Genomic DNA, 12522 nt, shown 5'->3' with positions numbered 1-12522 from the left:
CAGATACAGGTCAAATTGACTTAAATTCAGGAACATAAAGAGATTAAAGGAAGTAAGTAATCTCTCAGATGACAGATCTACTTATTAGTGTGCAAGAAAAAAACAAGTCTTCACAAATTTTGTCAAATTCAGATGAGCTCTTCATCTGAGAGTACGATCAAATTTGTAGGCTGATAATTTGTTGCCTGGAAATTAACTACTTTTGTTAATCATCAGGCACCTGTGTTGCCTGATAATTAACTACCTTGAAGATGTACTTATTTGTGCCTTCTCATGAGGGTACCACTTAGAGTAGTTTTAGAGCACAAACACAGAACTGAACCAAACACCACCTGTGTCTTCAGCTTTATTGCAAGACCATTTTCATAACTGAAGTCAAATCACATGCCGCAATTCAGCTAAATACAGAAACAATAAATTATCCTCTTCTGTACACTCATGTCAACAATAACGACAATGAAGCCAACTCAAAGACACTACCATGAACAAGAGTGTGAAAATAAGCAGATTCAATGTTATTTGGCATTGGACCTTTACCTATGGAACTCTAGAAAGAATACAGAGGTTTTTACCTAACACTTCCTTTAATAGGTTTGAGTGTTTGGGGTTTTTTTACATTTAACTCATAACATATTCAAGCAATTCAATTTCAATACAAGATTTATTACATTAAGCCTCTGTTTATTTAACAGAGAAATAAAGAAACACAAAAAAAAGCATAGAAAAAATACAGAGAAGGCAGAAGTCTATTAATGACCCCCAAAGATTATAATTTGTAAATTAGGCATTTGTCTTTAGGAACAACCAAAGCTGTCAATTTGAGACCACATCTGGAATACTCAGCACAGTTCTGGTATCCCCAAAATAAGAAGGACCTGAAACTGTTGGAGCAAATCCAGAGGAGGCCACAAAGCTGATAAAGGGACTGGAGCACCTCCCATACAAAAACAGGCTGAGAAAGTTTGGGCTGTTCAGCTTGGGGGAGAGAAGGTTTGGAGACCTCACAGCAACCTTGTAGTATCTGAAGGGGCTACAGAGAAGGGCTCTTTGTCAGGAACTGCAGCAATGGAACAATGAGTAATGGGCACAAACTGAAAGAGGGGGAAATTTAGGTTAGATATCAGGAAGAATTTTTGTACTGTGAGAGTGGTTAGACACTGAAACAGGTTGCCAGGGAGACTGTGGATACCCCAACCCTGGCAGTGTTTAAAGGCAGCTTAAAATAAAGCCTTGAGCAACCTGGTCTAGTGGGAGGTATCCTTGCCCATGTCAGGGGATGCTGGGACCAGATCCATTAAGATCCATTCCAACCCCCTAACATTCTCTGATTCTGTAACAAACTTTAAAAACCAATCTTCACTAATAAAGAGGAAAGATAATTTTATTTTTATCTGGATGTATTCAAATGAAGTTTTTAGATCTCCAGTGAGAGACAATTAAATTGGAAAAATTTTCACATCACTGATGTTCAACACTTTATAAATTAACATTATTTAAGATCCATGAAGCTGTGAGATCCACAAATCAATAAACTTTGAGAAAATATTACTCACAATTTGCTGATAATTAGGCAACTAAGAACATTCAAGGTAAGTTCTGCATGTAAACAAAATTAAACCATGGATCTTGTCTCTCTTTTTCTTTTTCTCTTTTAATGCTTTACGTCTACTTCATTTTGTAAACAGCTTTCATTCCACGGACACCAACAAAGATCCAATCAACTATATGAGAGTAAACTTTTGCCTACTAGACTGTCATCAGCACAAAGTCCCCCAAATAATAAATGAACTTTTTATTAACTGTGGTACCATTAACATTACAATGAGGGATTGTTTAAAAACAAGTTGTACTGCTGTTGCTCAAGAGCTCAAGGAAAATGGTTCTCAGTTCCTTTATTTTTCCTTGAGGGTAACCACAGGGGTTGCATTAAATCTTTTAAAATATGTTGACAGTTGAGTAAGTGCTGCTGTCGCTCTGGTGACATTTTATGAACTTTAATTGTCATTAATGAATCTGACTGATACTTTCTTAAAAGTCCTTTACGTGTTCTAGTAATTTTAGAACAAAGAGAAGAACAAAACTGTCTGCAAATTAGCCTTGATCCACTTCTCATATGGAATTCTCACTGCAGACAATAGGAGAATCTGCATGGGAAATATCTGCTAGGCCAGACATTTTAGGTAGGAAGGCATTAAGCGATCCCAGTAAGTGGTGAAATTGTCACCTCCTTGTGTAGCACCGTATAAATGTAAATCCCAAAGAAAGTTTGAGAGTATTTTAAAAAATGAGTACTGTATCTGCTTCAATCAATTCAGAATATGATGTTAAAATGGTATGGCTCATAATTTCTGTGTTGCAACAAAACCCAAAAAGTAAATGTGAGTAGGAACAAAACAAAGTCTGACGCTAACCTGGAGTCTACTACCTCCTTCCTTATTCTGGTAAGACTCCCATTGATTTCAGAAAGGCTTTTTCCCTGTGAAGACTGAAGGACACAGCTCCCAGTTATCTCTCCAGGAACGTGCAGTAACAAGGAGGAATGCACGGAGCTTGCGAAACTGCAGGCACCACACTTGATAGTTCATAAACAGATAAGTCATTTGCTATGGAGAGAAAATAAACTGTGGTGCTTTAAATTGTGATAGGTGATTTAAGTAGATTAAAAAATATCTATTCCAGGGACAAGGAGCCAGAAGAGGCAGGAGGAGGGGTGAATAGTGTATTAATAGTGTAGGGAGACATGTTGAGTCCTTTGCTTCCCCCATCCCAGGTTCCCTCACTCCTGCATGCTCAACTGGGAACGTATCAGATGATCCCCAACGCTGCTGCACCTGCTGCACCACAGGCTTCACATCTTTACAATTTCAGAATCAGAAAAACCTGGGGCCATCCTTCTTTCCTCAGCTGCAGCAGCTCTTCAAGCTCAGACATTGTACAAGTATCAGTGGTTTGAGCCGTCACCGTTGAACAGGACAAGCAGGTCATGTAGAATTGCTCCAGGCACACCGCGAGCCCCATTGCCTGACTCTCCATAGGCCCAGTCTCCTGTATAACCACGTCCACCTGAGCAAAGCTGCAGTTCAGCTGCAGCCTGACCTTTCCTTTCAGCTGAATAAATGGCTATACAAGGTGCAAAGCAGTAGGGATCAGGCCTCGGGGTTCTGCACACCGCCGCAATTTCCGAGACACTCAGGGCGCAGACACCAGAAAGTTCCACACTCACGTCATATGCACAGTTAACAACCTCAGCTAAGTCATGAACTACATTTTAATTAGACAAGGGGCCAGGCTTTTGATTTCAGAATTAGAAGTTAGGGTTGCAGTCCTTCATCCATTGAAGTTAATTGCAAAATCCCTATTATCAAGCTCTTGAGGTATTACCCAGGCGCACTTTTTAATTACATTTGATTCTTAATGAAGTAGATGGCAAAGAGAAAAGCAGCCCATGATTCAAATGATTCGCATTTTTATCTTTCCTGATGAAAAAAAGAATAGGTCAAGATACTTGCTGGATTTTCCCATGAGAAATGCTGCAATGTGAATAAGCTCAATTGACTTGATCCTGAAGGAGCAGGTTAGCTTTGAAAAGCATCACTCATTTTCACCTCATGCATGCGCTCTACCCCCAAACTTATGCAGTATAATTGTAGACACCAAGCCAAATCCAATTCAGAACTTGAAAAATATCACGTAAGTATCCTGAGCTTGAATGACTTGTCTTTATCGTCTAATGTAATTTAAAACATAAGGAGTCCTAATTATGGTTTTATTTTCAAATTATGCACTTTAAAAAGAGTGACAATTCTCCATAAAAACTGACAGCTTCTCAGGGCAAGGAGACTGCCAAATAACTTGGTAGTTCTACATGATTTAAAAACAGTCAGTTATGAAGCAGCTTATGAAGAAAGAGTGCACTATCACACTTAGAAAAAGGTGAAACTTTGTATTGTTCTCTAGCTACATCTCTACTTACATAAGTAAACAAGGATTTATAGAACATTAGTTTATACTACAGGTGGGGCCATTACCTTGGTATACACAACAACCCGCAAACTCTTTTCACATAATGAAAGTTGTTTCTTACCATCTGGAAATCCGGTTTAAAAATAAAAGATCTGTTTATATATTATAAAAAAATGCTTAGCTTTTTATTTCAGACATACTTCTCATATTATAAAACACATAATTCATTTTTTACTTTTATGACTTCAAAAGACACAATAAAAATTTAGGACCTAAAAATGTAATTTATTTTTTAAAGGCTGGCTGTTAAGCATTAGGGAGAGTAAAAAGACAGTTTTAGGAAAATCAGATAGTATTGCAAGGCTCTCTAATTGAGACAGCCAAGCAGGAAGAAAGAAGAGACGATCTCCTTTCAGGGACAGAGAAAAGAAGGTTTTAATTCAGTATTTTTTTTTTAAATTCCTAGGTTTGGGGTCTTTTGGCCTACAGCTGCTTCACCCTTGCAGGATACATGTGATGAAAAAGAGTCTCTTGAGTTTCTGTTAAAACCATTTGCCTCTCATCACAATTCTTTCCCATTCACAAGGTTGAATACCACAAACCAGAACACTTCCTACTTCACAGTCATACCAGAGATCAGGGGAAGCCTGGATTACTTTCAAGGCCACCAAGTAGATGATGTGAAAATTGAAATCATCCTGTTCTGCATAACTGTGGCAAACCTGCAACATAACACATAACCACAGCCAAACTTGCCTCTGTGTTGAGTTGTGCCAAAACAGTACCATCTCCACCAAAGTCAGTGCAGACTTTAAGCAAAGAAAAGAAATTCCTTTCCCTACTTCATCATTTGAATTCCCTCTTGGAACTCAATTCCTACTATTGCTTTTACTGGAGCCATGCTATTTTACACCTGTTAAGTTGTGCATTAATCAATTTAGGGACTCTTATTCTTTAATATAATTATTCAAACTCAGGTTGGTATTTGTGGAAGGTCTAACTTGGCAGTCTCCTTCTGGATGTCTCCATCTGGTGTTTACACAGTTATTGATCATGGTAGCAAACAGAAGTTTAAGATGCTTATTACCTCTGATTACTTTTAAAGCAATTCTTAAAAACAGTTCAGAGCACACAGAATGTGTGCCAAGGGCATCCCTGCACTAATGAACCACAGAAGCCATCCTAATGCAAACAGTACTGGCGCAGGGAATAGCAAGGCCTCATGCCTCAAAGACAATCACAGAAGGGGCAGAGGGCTGGAGAAACACAATGCCCCTATAATTAGTGACAGAAAGTTTCAGCTCAGATTTGACACTGTAAGCTGAAGAACACACACAATTCTGAAGTGGTCACTAAAATCAGCATTGAGGACTAGAAGTTACTTTACTGTTGAAAGTAATACTGGGGTAATTGCAGCTATAAGGCACTCCTCAGTACTTCAGAAGTAAAAGAAACTTCCTTTTGAAGGTGATAATTTTCATTGCTGGTTTACAATATGCAGGCATCAGTGACTGCTGCATGCCATGTGCATCCTACACACAGCACAAAGAGCACAAGGAATGATATTTTTTTTTCACAGGACTCTGCCTAGCTAAATATTTTGGTAAAAAATTAGGCAGCCTCATTTTCAGAATATAGTGTTTCACTTGGGCACCAATGAAAGCAGCTCAAATCATTAATACTCTCCACCACATGTCACATCTTATGTTTTCTCCAGGCAAAACTAAAGATAAGAAATAAACCTTCAGTTGTTAGTAAATCATAATAATTCAAAATAAAGAGAAAAGCCTATTAATTATTTATTATGTATTACATATGCATCTATAGTGATAGGTAAACTCTGGTAATAGGTATATTTAGGCTGACAGGTGCCTCAGCACCACAAACCAAAAACAGTAATTGTGGACACAGATCAAAAAGCCAGTTTCTACTCAGTTATTGAATTTAAGGGGAAGAAGAAAATGTTCAATCATAATATTTGTTTAAGAATGTTTATCTTATTTCTTACCATTGAATGATAGGAACACCCTTGCTTGAGGCTGGGAAGATCCTTTTACATTGCTAAAGTAAATAAATATCCCAATCAACAGGTTCACTGCAAGAAATGCCATCTCTTCAGATTTGCAACTTAATATCCAAGAAATGAAACCTGAAAGAGAGAGATATCACATTACTCTTTTTACAATCTTGTGGAGCAAAAACAACAGTACAGAAAGATCGCGCTGGAAGCCTCTTCCAGCTGAAGCCATAATTACTGATGTGAAGGAGGCACAGCACTTCTGTTTTTCCCTTGTGCATCTGAAAGTGGTTTTCCTCAGCAGTCTTCTGTGCTGGCACATGAAGTCACTGCCTGTTAGTAGGAACCAACAAGAGCCCAACTTTGGGCTAGGACAGACTACAGCGTTAGACTCAGTTTATTTAAAATGAAGACAATTCCACCTGCTGGAAATATAATTATACTAAATGTCAAGGCAGAGCAAAGCAAGGACAGGAGATAAAGTTTCACGAATAAAAATCTGGCTGGTATTTTTAGACACCTCTCTCCCACATTAAGGGGGGGGAGGTTTGGGTTACTGGTTGTTTGAGGTTTTTTTTCTTTTCTTTAAACATCTCAAATCAAAGGTGCCTGGATATGAGCTTTAAGTTTTAGCATGCTGAGCTCTCTCATCACCCTCACATTTTTCTTTAAAAAAATTCTGGCAAAGTATATCATTAATTTCAAAACCATGAAACCAAAAGTATTTCAACACACTTGAAACTGTTAGTCAACGTTTGCTTTTTGGGCTAGCTCCTTTCAGGACACACACCTGCTCTCACTGACTTCGACAGGGCACTAAGAATCCCAGAGTTGGACAATGATACTACACTTGATACATCTGCTATTCCTCCTGCACACCTGCTGAACCTTCATTTTATGAGAGTTAGCTGCTGAGAAGCCTGAGCATCTCAGAGAATCACAAAACACTCCAGATCTCTGTATCTTTTCTTAGTTCAGGAGGAACTTGAGGTCACTGGAATCACTTGAGGAAAGTGGCTTTTCTAAAGGATTATGGACCAGATCCAAAAAACCCAGGCACCATTAGAAGCTGAATACTGCATATCAGTATCACACCTGCTCTAAACCGCACCCAAAAACTGTGAAGTGCAAATTTCATTTCACCTACTGTAACAACTTTGTCAGCTCAGTTGCAAAAGTGAGAATACATAACACAATCATTTTAGGCCCATTCTACTGCTATATATATATATATAAATCTTTTTGATGTAAACAGCCCTTCTACTAGACACCACTTATTAGTAAATCAGTCAGGTGATACACTTGATTTTATGGCAGCCAGAAGCACTTTGACAGACACAACCCCTACAGCTACAAGATATCATTAAGGGCTGTACATTTATTTGATGAAGAGACTTGTTACGTGTGCAGTCAGCTTACTGTTCCTCAGCTCTGCCTCCAGCACTACAGTCCCTCCAGTGGAAGCCAATATTTCTACAGGCTTGTTCATCCTGTCCCTCTGAGGTTCACACCTGTCCTTAGAACCGGCTGTAACCACCCCAGCAGAGCAGGAATGAGCTTAGGGGGTGACTTTAGGCCAGCACTAGTTTGGGCTGGATCCACACCACTGACTCAGCCCAGTAAAGGCCCCACATCTCATTACCACCCCTGTCATTCCCCATCCACTCACTGTAAATCACCTGGAAAGGCTTCTCTTTGCATGAGGACTTCACATCAAGCTGGGGGTGGGAAGGAGAGTGAGCATGAAAGCACAGAGCTCTGCAGCCCACACTCTAAACTCTCCTTCATTATTTGCTCTGAGTACTGAGAAACGCATGAAGATCAAGTAAATTGTACAACTCTGCTAATTGACAGAAACGACCCTGTCAGAAATTTGCCAGCTACAGATCGGGTCTGTCGGAAAAACATATCCATTCTGGCCCAGTTCCAAATTATCTCTAAGGGTCTTTTAACTAATAAAATGATAGTTGCAGAGTTTTTGCCAAGAATAATTTTTAAACAGGCTGTACTAACTCTAGCACTAATGTTGCTTTGTGGGCTTTAAATTTAAAACCTTGTGACTTGCCCATGGGATATCCTTTAACTTACTCCTCTTCTAAGAGAGAAATGGCATTATGTTCCAAAAAAATTTCCTTGTCAGGCCAAAACAAATAGCCAATCCTACAAAACATGTGATTTAACAGATGCAATGGGATTAGTATTTTACAGTAGTAGCACTCTGCTTTCTTTGCAATATAGATAAAAAGTCAAAGAGGAACAAGTGTGCGGCTTTCCTTCTTGGTTTAAATAGTACTGGAGGAAACAATAACAGGGAAAAGAAAAACCTTTCAGCTCTCTTTCCCTCCCACACTCGTGCCAGTTCTAGCGTAATCAGTTAGAGGAGTGAAACATTGCTACATTTCATTGCTCAAATTGCCTATCTTCTCCGTTAACACACAAGTGACAGGCAAATACGAGATTCAAGTGCTGAGCAGCCTGGTTCCTACCCAGCTTTCAGACACATAAATAATAAATGCATACAGTGCCAAAAAGGTACCTCAGGGTGTCTGACATGTGAGTTAGCTAATGGAAATAGGTTTAATTTCAGAGATTTACAGAGCTGGTAACTGACAGCTCACTGCAGGTTTGACTCTTGCTTTGGGCTTATATCCCAGCTCTGAATTTATCTCAGTAAGTCATGATACTATATTCAGCACGTCCAGTGCACATGATCTCCGCTGACAACACAGACCTAAAGCCTTGCAAGTACTTTAAAAGAATCCTACAGGACAGACAAAAAGCCGTGTCTAATTGCATTTCTGTTCTTACACTGTAGTCTAACTGTAAACAAACAGACAAACAGCTACAAATGTGAAGTAGTGAAGTTTCCCTGCCACGGAGGTCGCTGGCAGCATGTTGCATTGCTTCTGGAAAGTACAGTATCGCTTCGCTAGGAAGTGCTTGTGCAGGTGTCATCTACTACAGGCTGGGTCCTACCCCTAAATCCTGTAGGGAAAATCATTTGGCAGAAGAAAGAAAAGAAATGAAGGAGAAAAAAAAAAAAAAAAAAAAGACCCTGCCAAACACGGACTGTGCCAATCTGGAAAACATTGGTTTAACTATCTGTGAACAGCAGCAAAATTCAACCATCAGAGCCATTTCACATCTTTTACAGAAAAGAAAGAGAACTTTAAGTTATGCTTACCCGGCTACTGGAAGCAGCAGTAATACTGATTTGTATCTGGTTTCTATCAGTTTATAGACTCCAGTCCTGCTACCAGAACATTTTAATTCCAAACCTGGCTCACGGCAGAGAGAAAAATAAATGAAAAAACAAAAAAAAAAAAAAAGGGAGAGAAAAGTCTCTCCTCGTGGTGGTTGCAAAGATACTCCCGGCTCCTCTGTACAATAATCCTAGCAGCGGACTCCCGAGGCTCACTTTCTCCCCTGCGCGCAATCCCGCCCCGAGCAGTGAATGGAGCGGCCGCGCGGTGCCGGCGCTGGTTTCCAGTTACAGGCGCTGCCCTGCCCTGGCCGCCGCTCCAGCGAGGCGAGGCGCGGCAGCCGCCGGTGCATCATTAGCTGAGCAAATAGGGGCTGGAGCTCATAAATAATGGCGAGGCCACACCCCGCCCTGCGCGCCGGCGGCTGCCGCCCGGCCCGTCCGCCCGCCGCAGGCAGCGCGCAGGGAGCGCAGGGCGGTGGGGTACGGCAGGCGAGGGCTCCGCGGGGCACAGCAGCCAAAGGCTCCGCAGGGGCTCAGCCCCGCTCTCGGGCCCCGAGGGCTCAGCCGCGGCTGCCGCCGCCCCATCGCGCCCCGTGCGCGCCCGCGGCGGCGGCGAAACTCGCCGGGAAAGTTTCTGCCCCGCCGGGCGCGTCGTGCCGGGGCTGCCAGCGCGCAGATCGGCCCGGGCAGGGCCGGGGGAGAGCGGCCCCGGGCGGGGAGCGGAGCAGAGCAGGGCCGGGCGGGATGCGGGGAGCGGTGGGGAGGCCGGTAGGTGTCACTGTGAAGAGGGAATGAGACCAGGCTGCGGTGAGGGGGCAGCCGGGTGACAGCCAGACCCCTCGGAGGGGGCTCTTCCCCCCGCTCCCCTCGAGCTATTTCCTCTATTTAAAACTTTAAAAGTGAAGAAGAGTAAGAGAAGCGTTAGAACAGTGGTTAGATTCAGTCTCCTGATTGATCCAGGTGTTATACCTCAGCTTTCAGAAGCTTTTTTGCAGAGATTGGGAGTTGTATTTGATCAAGCTCAGTTTTGCCCAAGATACGCTGAGCAGTCTTTCCCGTTTGCTGACATTTGTGCTCTTAGAACAGCGGGCCAGCGCTGAAAATTGTACCCAAGGTGTCAACTCCGTTAAAGCCAAGGATTTTCCAAGGAACATCCCTTGGGTTTTGGCTTAGGTTTTCCTAAACTCTGTTGCAAGCATATTCTGTGCTGCTCTGACCTGCTGGGTGCAAACTTCTTTTGGATCAAGATTTTCACTTTTGCAGAGGGAGATGGTCTCTGATCCGGTCGAAGTGGTGCTCACTTAGCAGAGTGTACTGTCACAGCAGGACCTTGTGGGAGCTCATCTCGTGGTGCACTTGGAGCCATCTCCCACAGCCAGAAATATGTTAAGAAGTAAACAAGTACCCACAATGAATGTGCACATGCTCGAGTCAGAGCTTTGTTTCCAACTATTACACACTCTGGCCATACTAAGCAAAGCAGTCAATAATAGTGGTGGTATTATAGCCAAAGATCAGGGAGTAGCCTGTGTACAGCACCCTGACTAAACAAATTTTGTCTATACATGTGGATGTCCGTATGGCCTGTGTCTGTTGGTTACTTTGTGTAAAGGCTCATTTGCACACAGGGTCATACATATTTCAAAGATGGTGTATCCCCAGGCTTCAGCGCCAGGCTAGCAAAGTTTGTGCTTTTTTCAAGCAAGAAATTCCAATATTGTATGGCACTTACCATCCCAGAGGACACAAAAGTATGGGATGGTCCATCCTCTGAAATGAAAAGTTAGATTTGCAGCTGATGCCAGAAAAGAAATGGATCCAGAACTTTTAAAAGCTTGATCCACTTCAGATCATGTCTTGAAGGTTAATTAGCTGATGCCTTCAGATGAACCAAACTCTTTAGATCACGAGTCCTTAAAAACATTTGTGCTCTTCCAGTTCTCCTCCTTAACACAAATAAACTTCACAGAAATGTGTGAACACTTGCTGTCCCAGAGAGTGGGTTAAACTAAGCCCTCAGTTCTCTCCATGGGCAGGCAGTGTGGTTGAGAACATGATGCTGCTCATCTTTGAATTGTGGTGATGTTCAAATGCCTAAGTCTGACAGCAGCACCCTTGCAAAAGGAGAAGTCACTTTTTTGCTTTGGAAAATCCCCACAACTACGTGCAATTAGAGTTCATCACACCAAGCAACAGAAGTGAATCAGCCAACCCAGTGTTCTCCCTCTTGCTGTGATCTACGCGGGGTGATTCAAAGGAAAATGCACAGAAAGCCACAGAAGAAATACGAAAGCCTTTCTTTTAGGAGATTTTGGGGAGATGTGTAATGGATGGCAATACCAGTCAGAGAAAAAAAATAATGTTACCATGAAATACCAACACTAGAATTTATGGTGATTCTGTCCTCCCCAAGTATTTTTCCTTTAATAAAAAATCTACTTGTTTTTCCTTAATAGTCCTGATTTTCTAGGTAAAAGCACAAAAACATGCTCCTTAAAGAAAAAAGAGAACAAAAAGAATGTGCTCAAGCATGAATCAACATCAGCGCTAGTTAAAGTCACTTGTGTTTGTCAGGGATTTTGTGTGTGTATGGACACTGCAGGACCATCTGCCTATCTGCACTTCTTCACATGTGCTAGTTACATTGGAGATAAAAAGGTAAAATGGAACACTGAGGAAAATTATGGGGCTTTCCAGCACTCCCTCATGGACTTTGGGCTTATAAAATAGCAAATGAACTACAAAGAGACAAATGCAAAACTTTAATCTGTGAGATACCATCACACTCATATCTGATAGGCAAAGCCTGAGTATGCTAATTTTAAAAAGCAAATTGAAACAAGAACAAGCTTGCCATATTGATTTATTTGTATTTAACATGTGCATATGTGCAGGTCAGACCATGATAATTAACTTTAAAAAGTAGTTTGAACTTCACAGCTGGGCTAAGAGAAATGGTTAAAGTTTTACTTTAGGTGTTTTGTAATAGCATGCATTAGCTTCGAGCAAAACTCATGGAATGGAAATTACTTCTCCCAGTTATGAGGTGGGGTTTCAGCATTTACTGGCATGAATCAGCCCTGTGAGTTAAATGAAAAATATGCAAGACACTTGCTTTCCAGGCTGTGTATTTTACAGCCTAACATGGGGATGAGGACAAGTAAGTTGGACTGTGCTCTGCAACTGATTTTTAATCATTCCTCTATTACACAAAGCGTACAACGTGTTGTACAATTTGCTTCTGGTTCTGATTTCTTGCGTGTGAGATTTATAATCAAGGGCAGTTATTCTGGGTCACATCACATATGTGCGGACAGAGTCAGGCCCTCACAGGCTT

General features: G+C 41.5%; 1 protein-coding gene across 1 annotated transcript in view; it reads right to left on the bottom strand.

The window, feature by feature from the left end:
* SEMA3C (semaphorin 3C) overlaps positions 1–9511 on the bottom strand; it is a 117502-nt gene extending 107991 nt beyond the window's left edge. Inside the window, exons 1-3 of the mRNA XM_066182789.1 lie at positions 9350–9511; positions 9165–9230; positions 5972–6112 (exon numbers count right to left, since the gene is read on the bottom strand). Coding sequence (XP_066038886.1) covers positions 5972–6074 — 103 coding nt within the window. The 5' untranslated portion in view covers positions 6075–6112; positions 9165–9230; positions 9350–9511. The remainder of the gene's footprint in view (positions 1–5971; positions 6113–9164; positions 9231–9349) is intronic.
* Between the last annotated feature and the right edge of the window lie 3011 nt (positions 9512–12522).

The sequence above is a fragment of the Chamaea fasciata genome, unplaced genomic scaffold (genome assembly GCF_029207755.1).
Source record: "Chamaea fasciata isolate MVZ Bird 193981 ecotype frontalis unplaced genomic scaffold, bChaFas1.0.hap1 SCAF_5, whole genome shotgun sequence".
Taxonomy (NCBI): domain Eukaryota; kingdom Metazoa; phylum Chordata; class Aves; order Passeriformes; family Sylviidae; genus Chamaea; species Chamaea fasciata.
The sequence above is the reverse complement of the archived record's forward strand: the minus strand, read 5'-3'. Positions and strand labels throughout refer to the sequence as shown.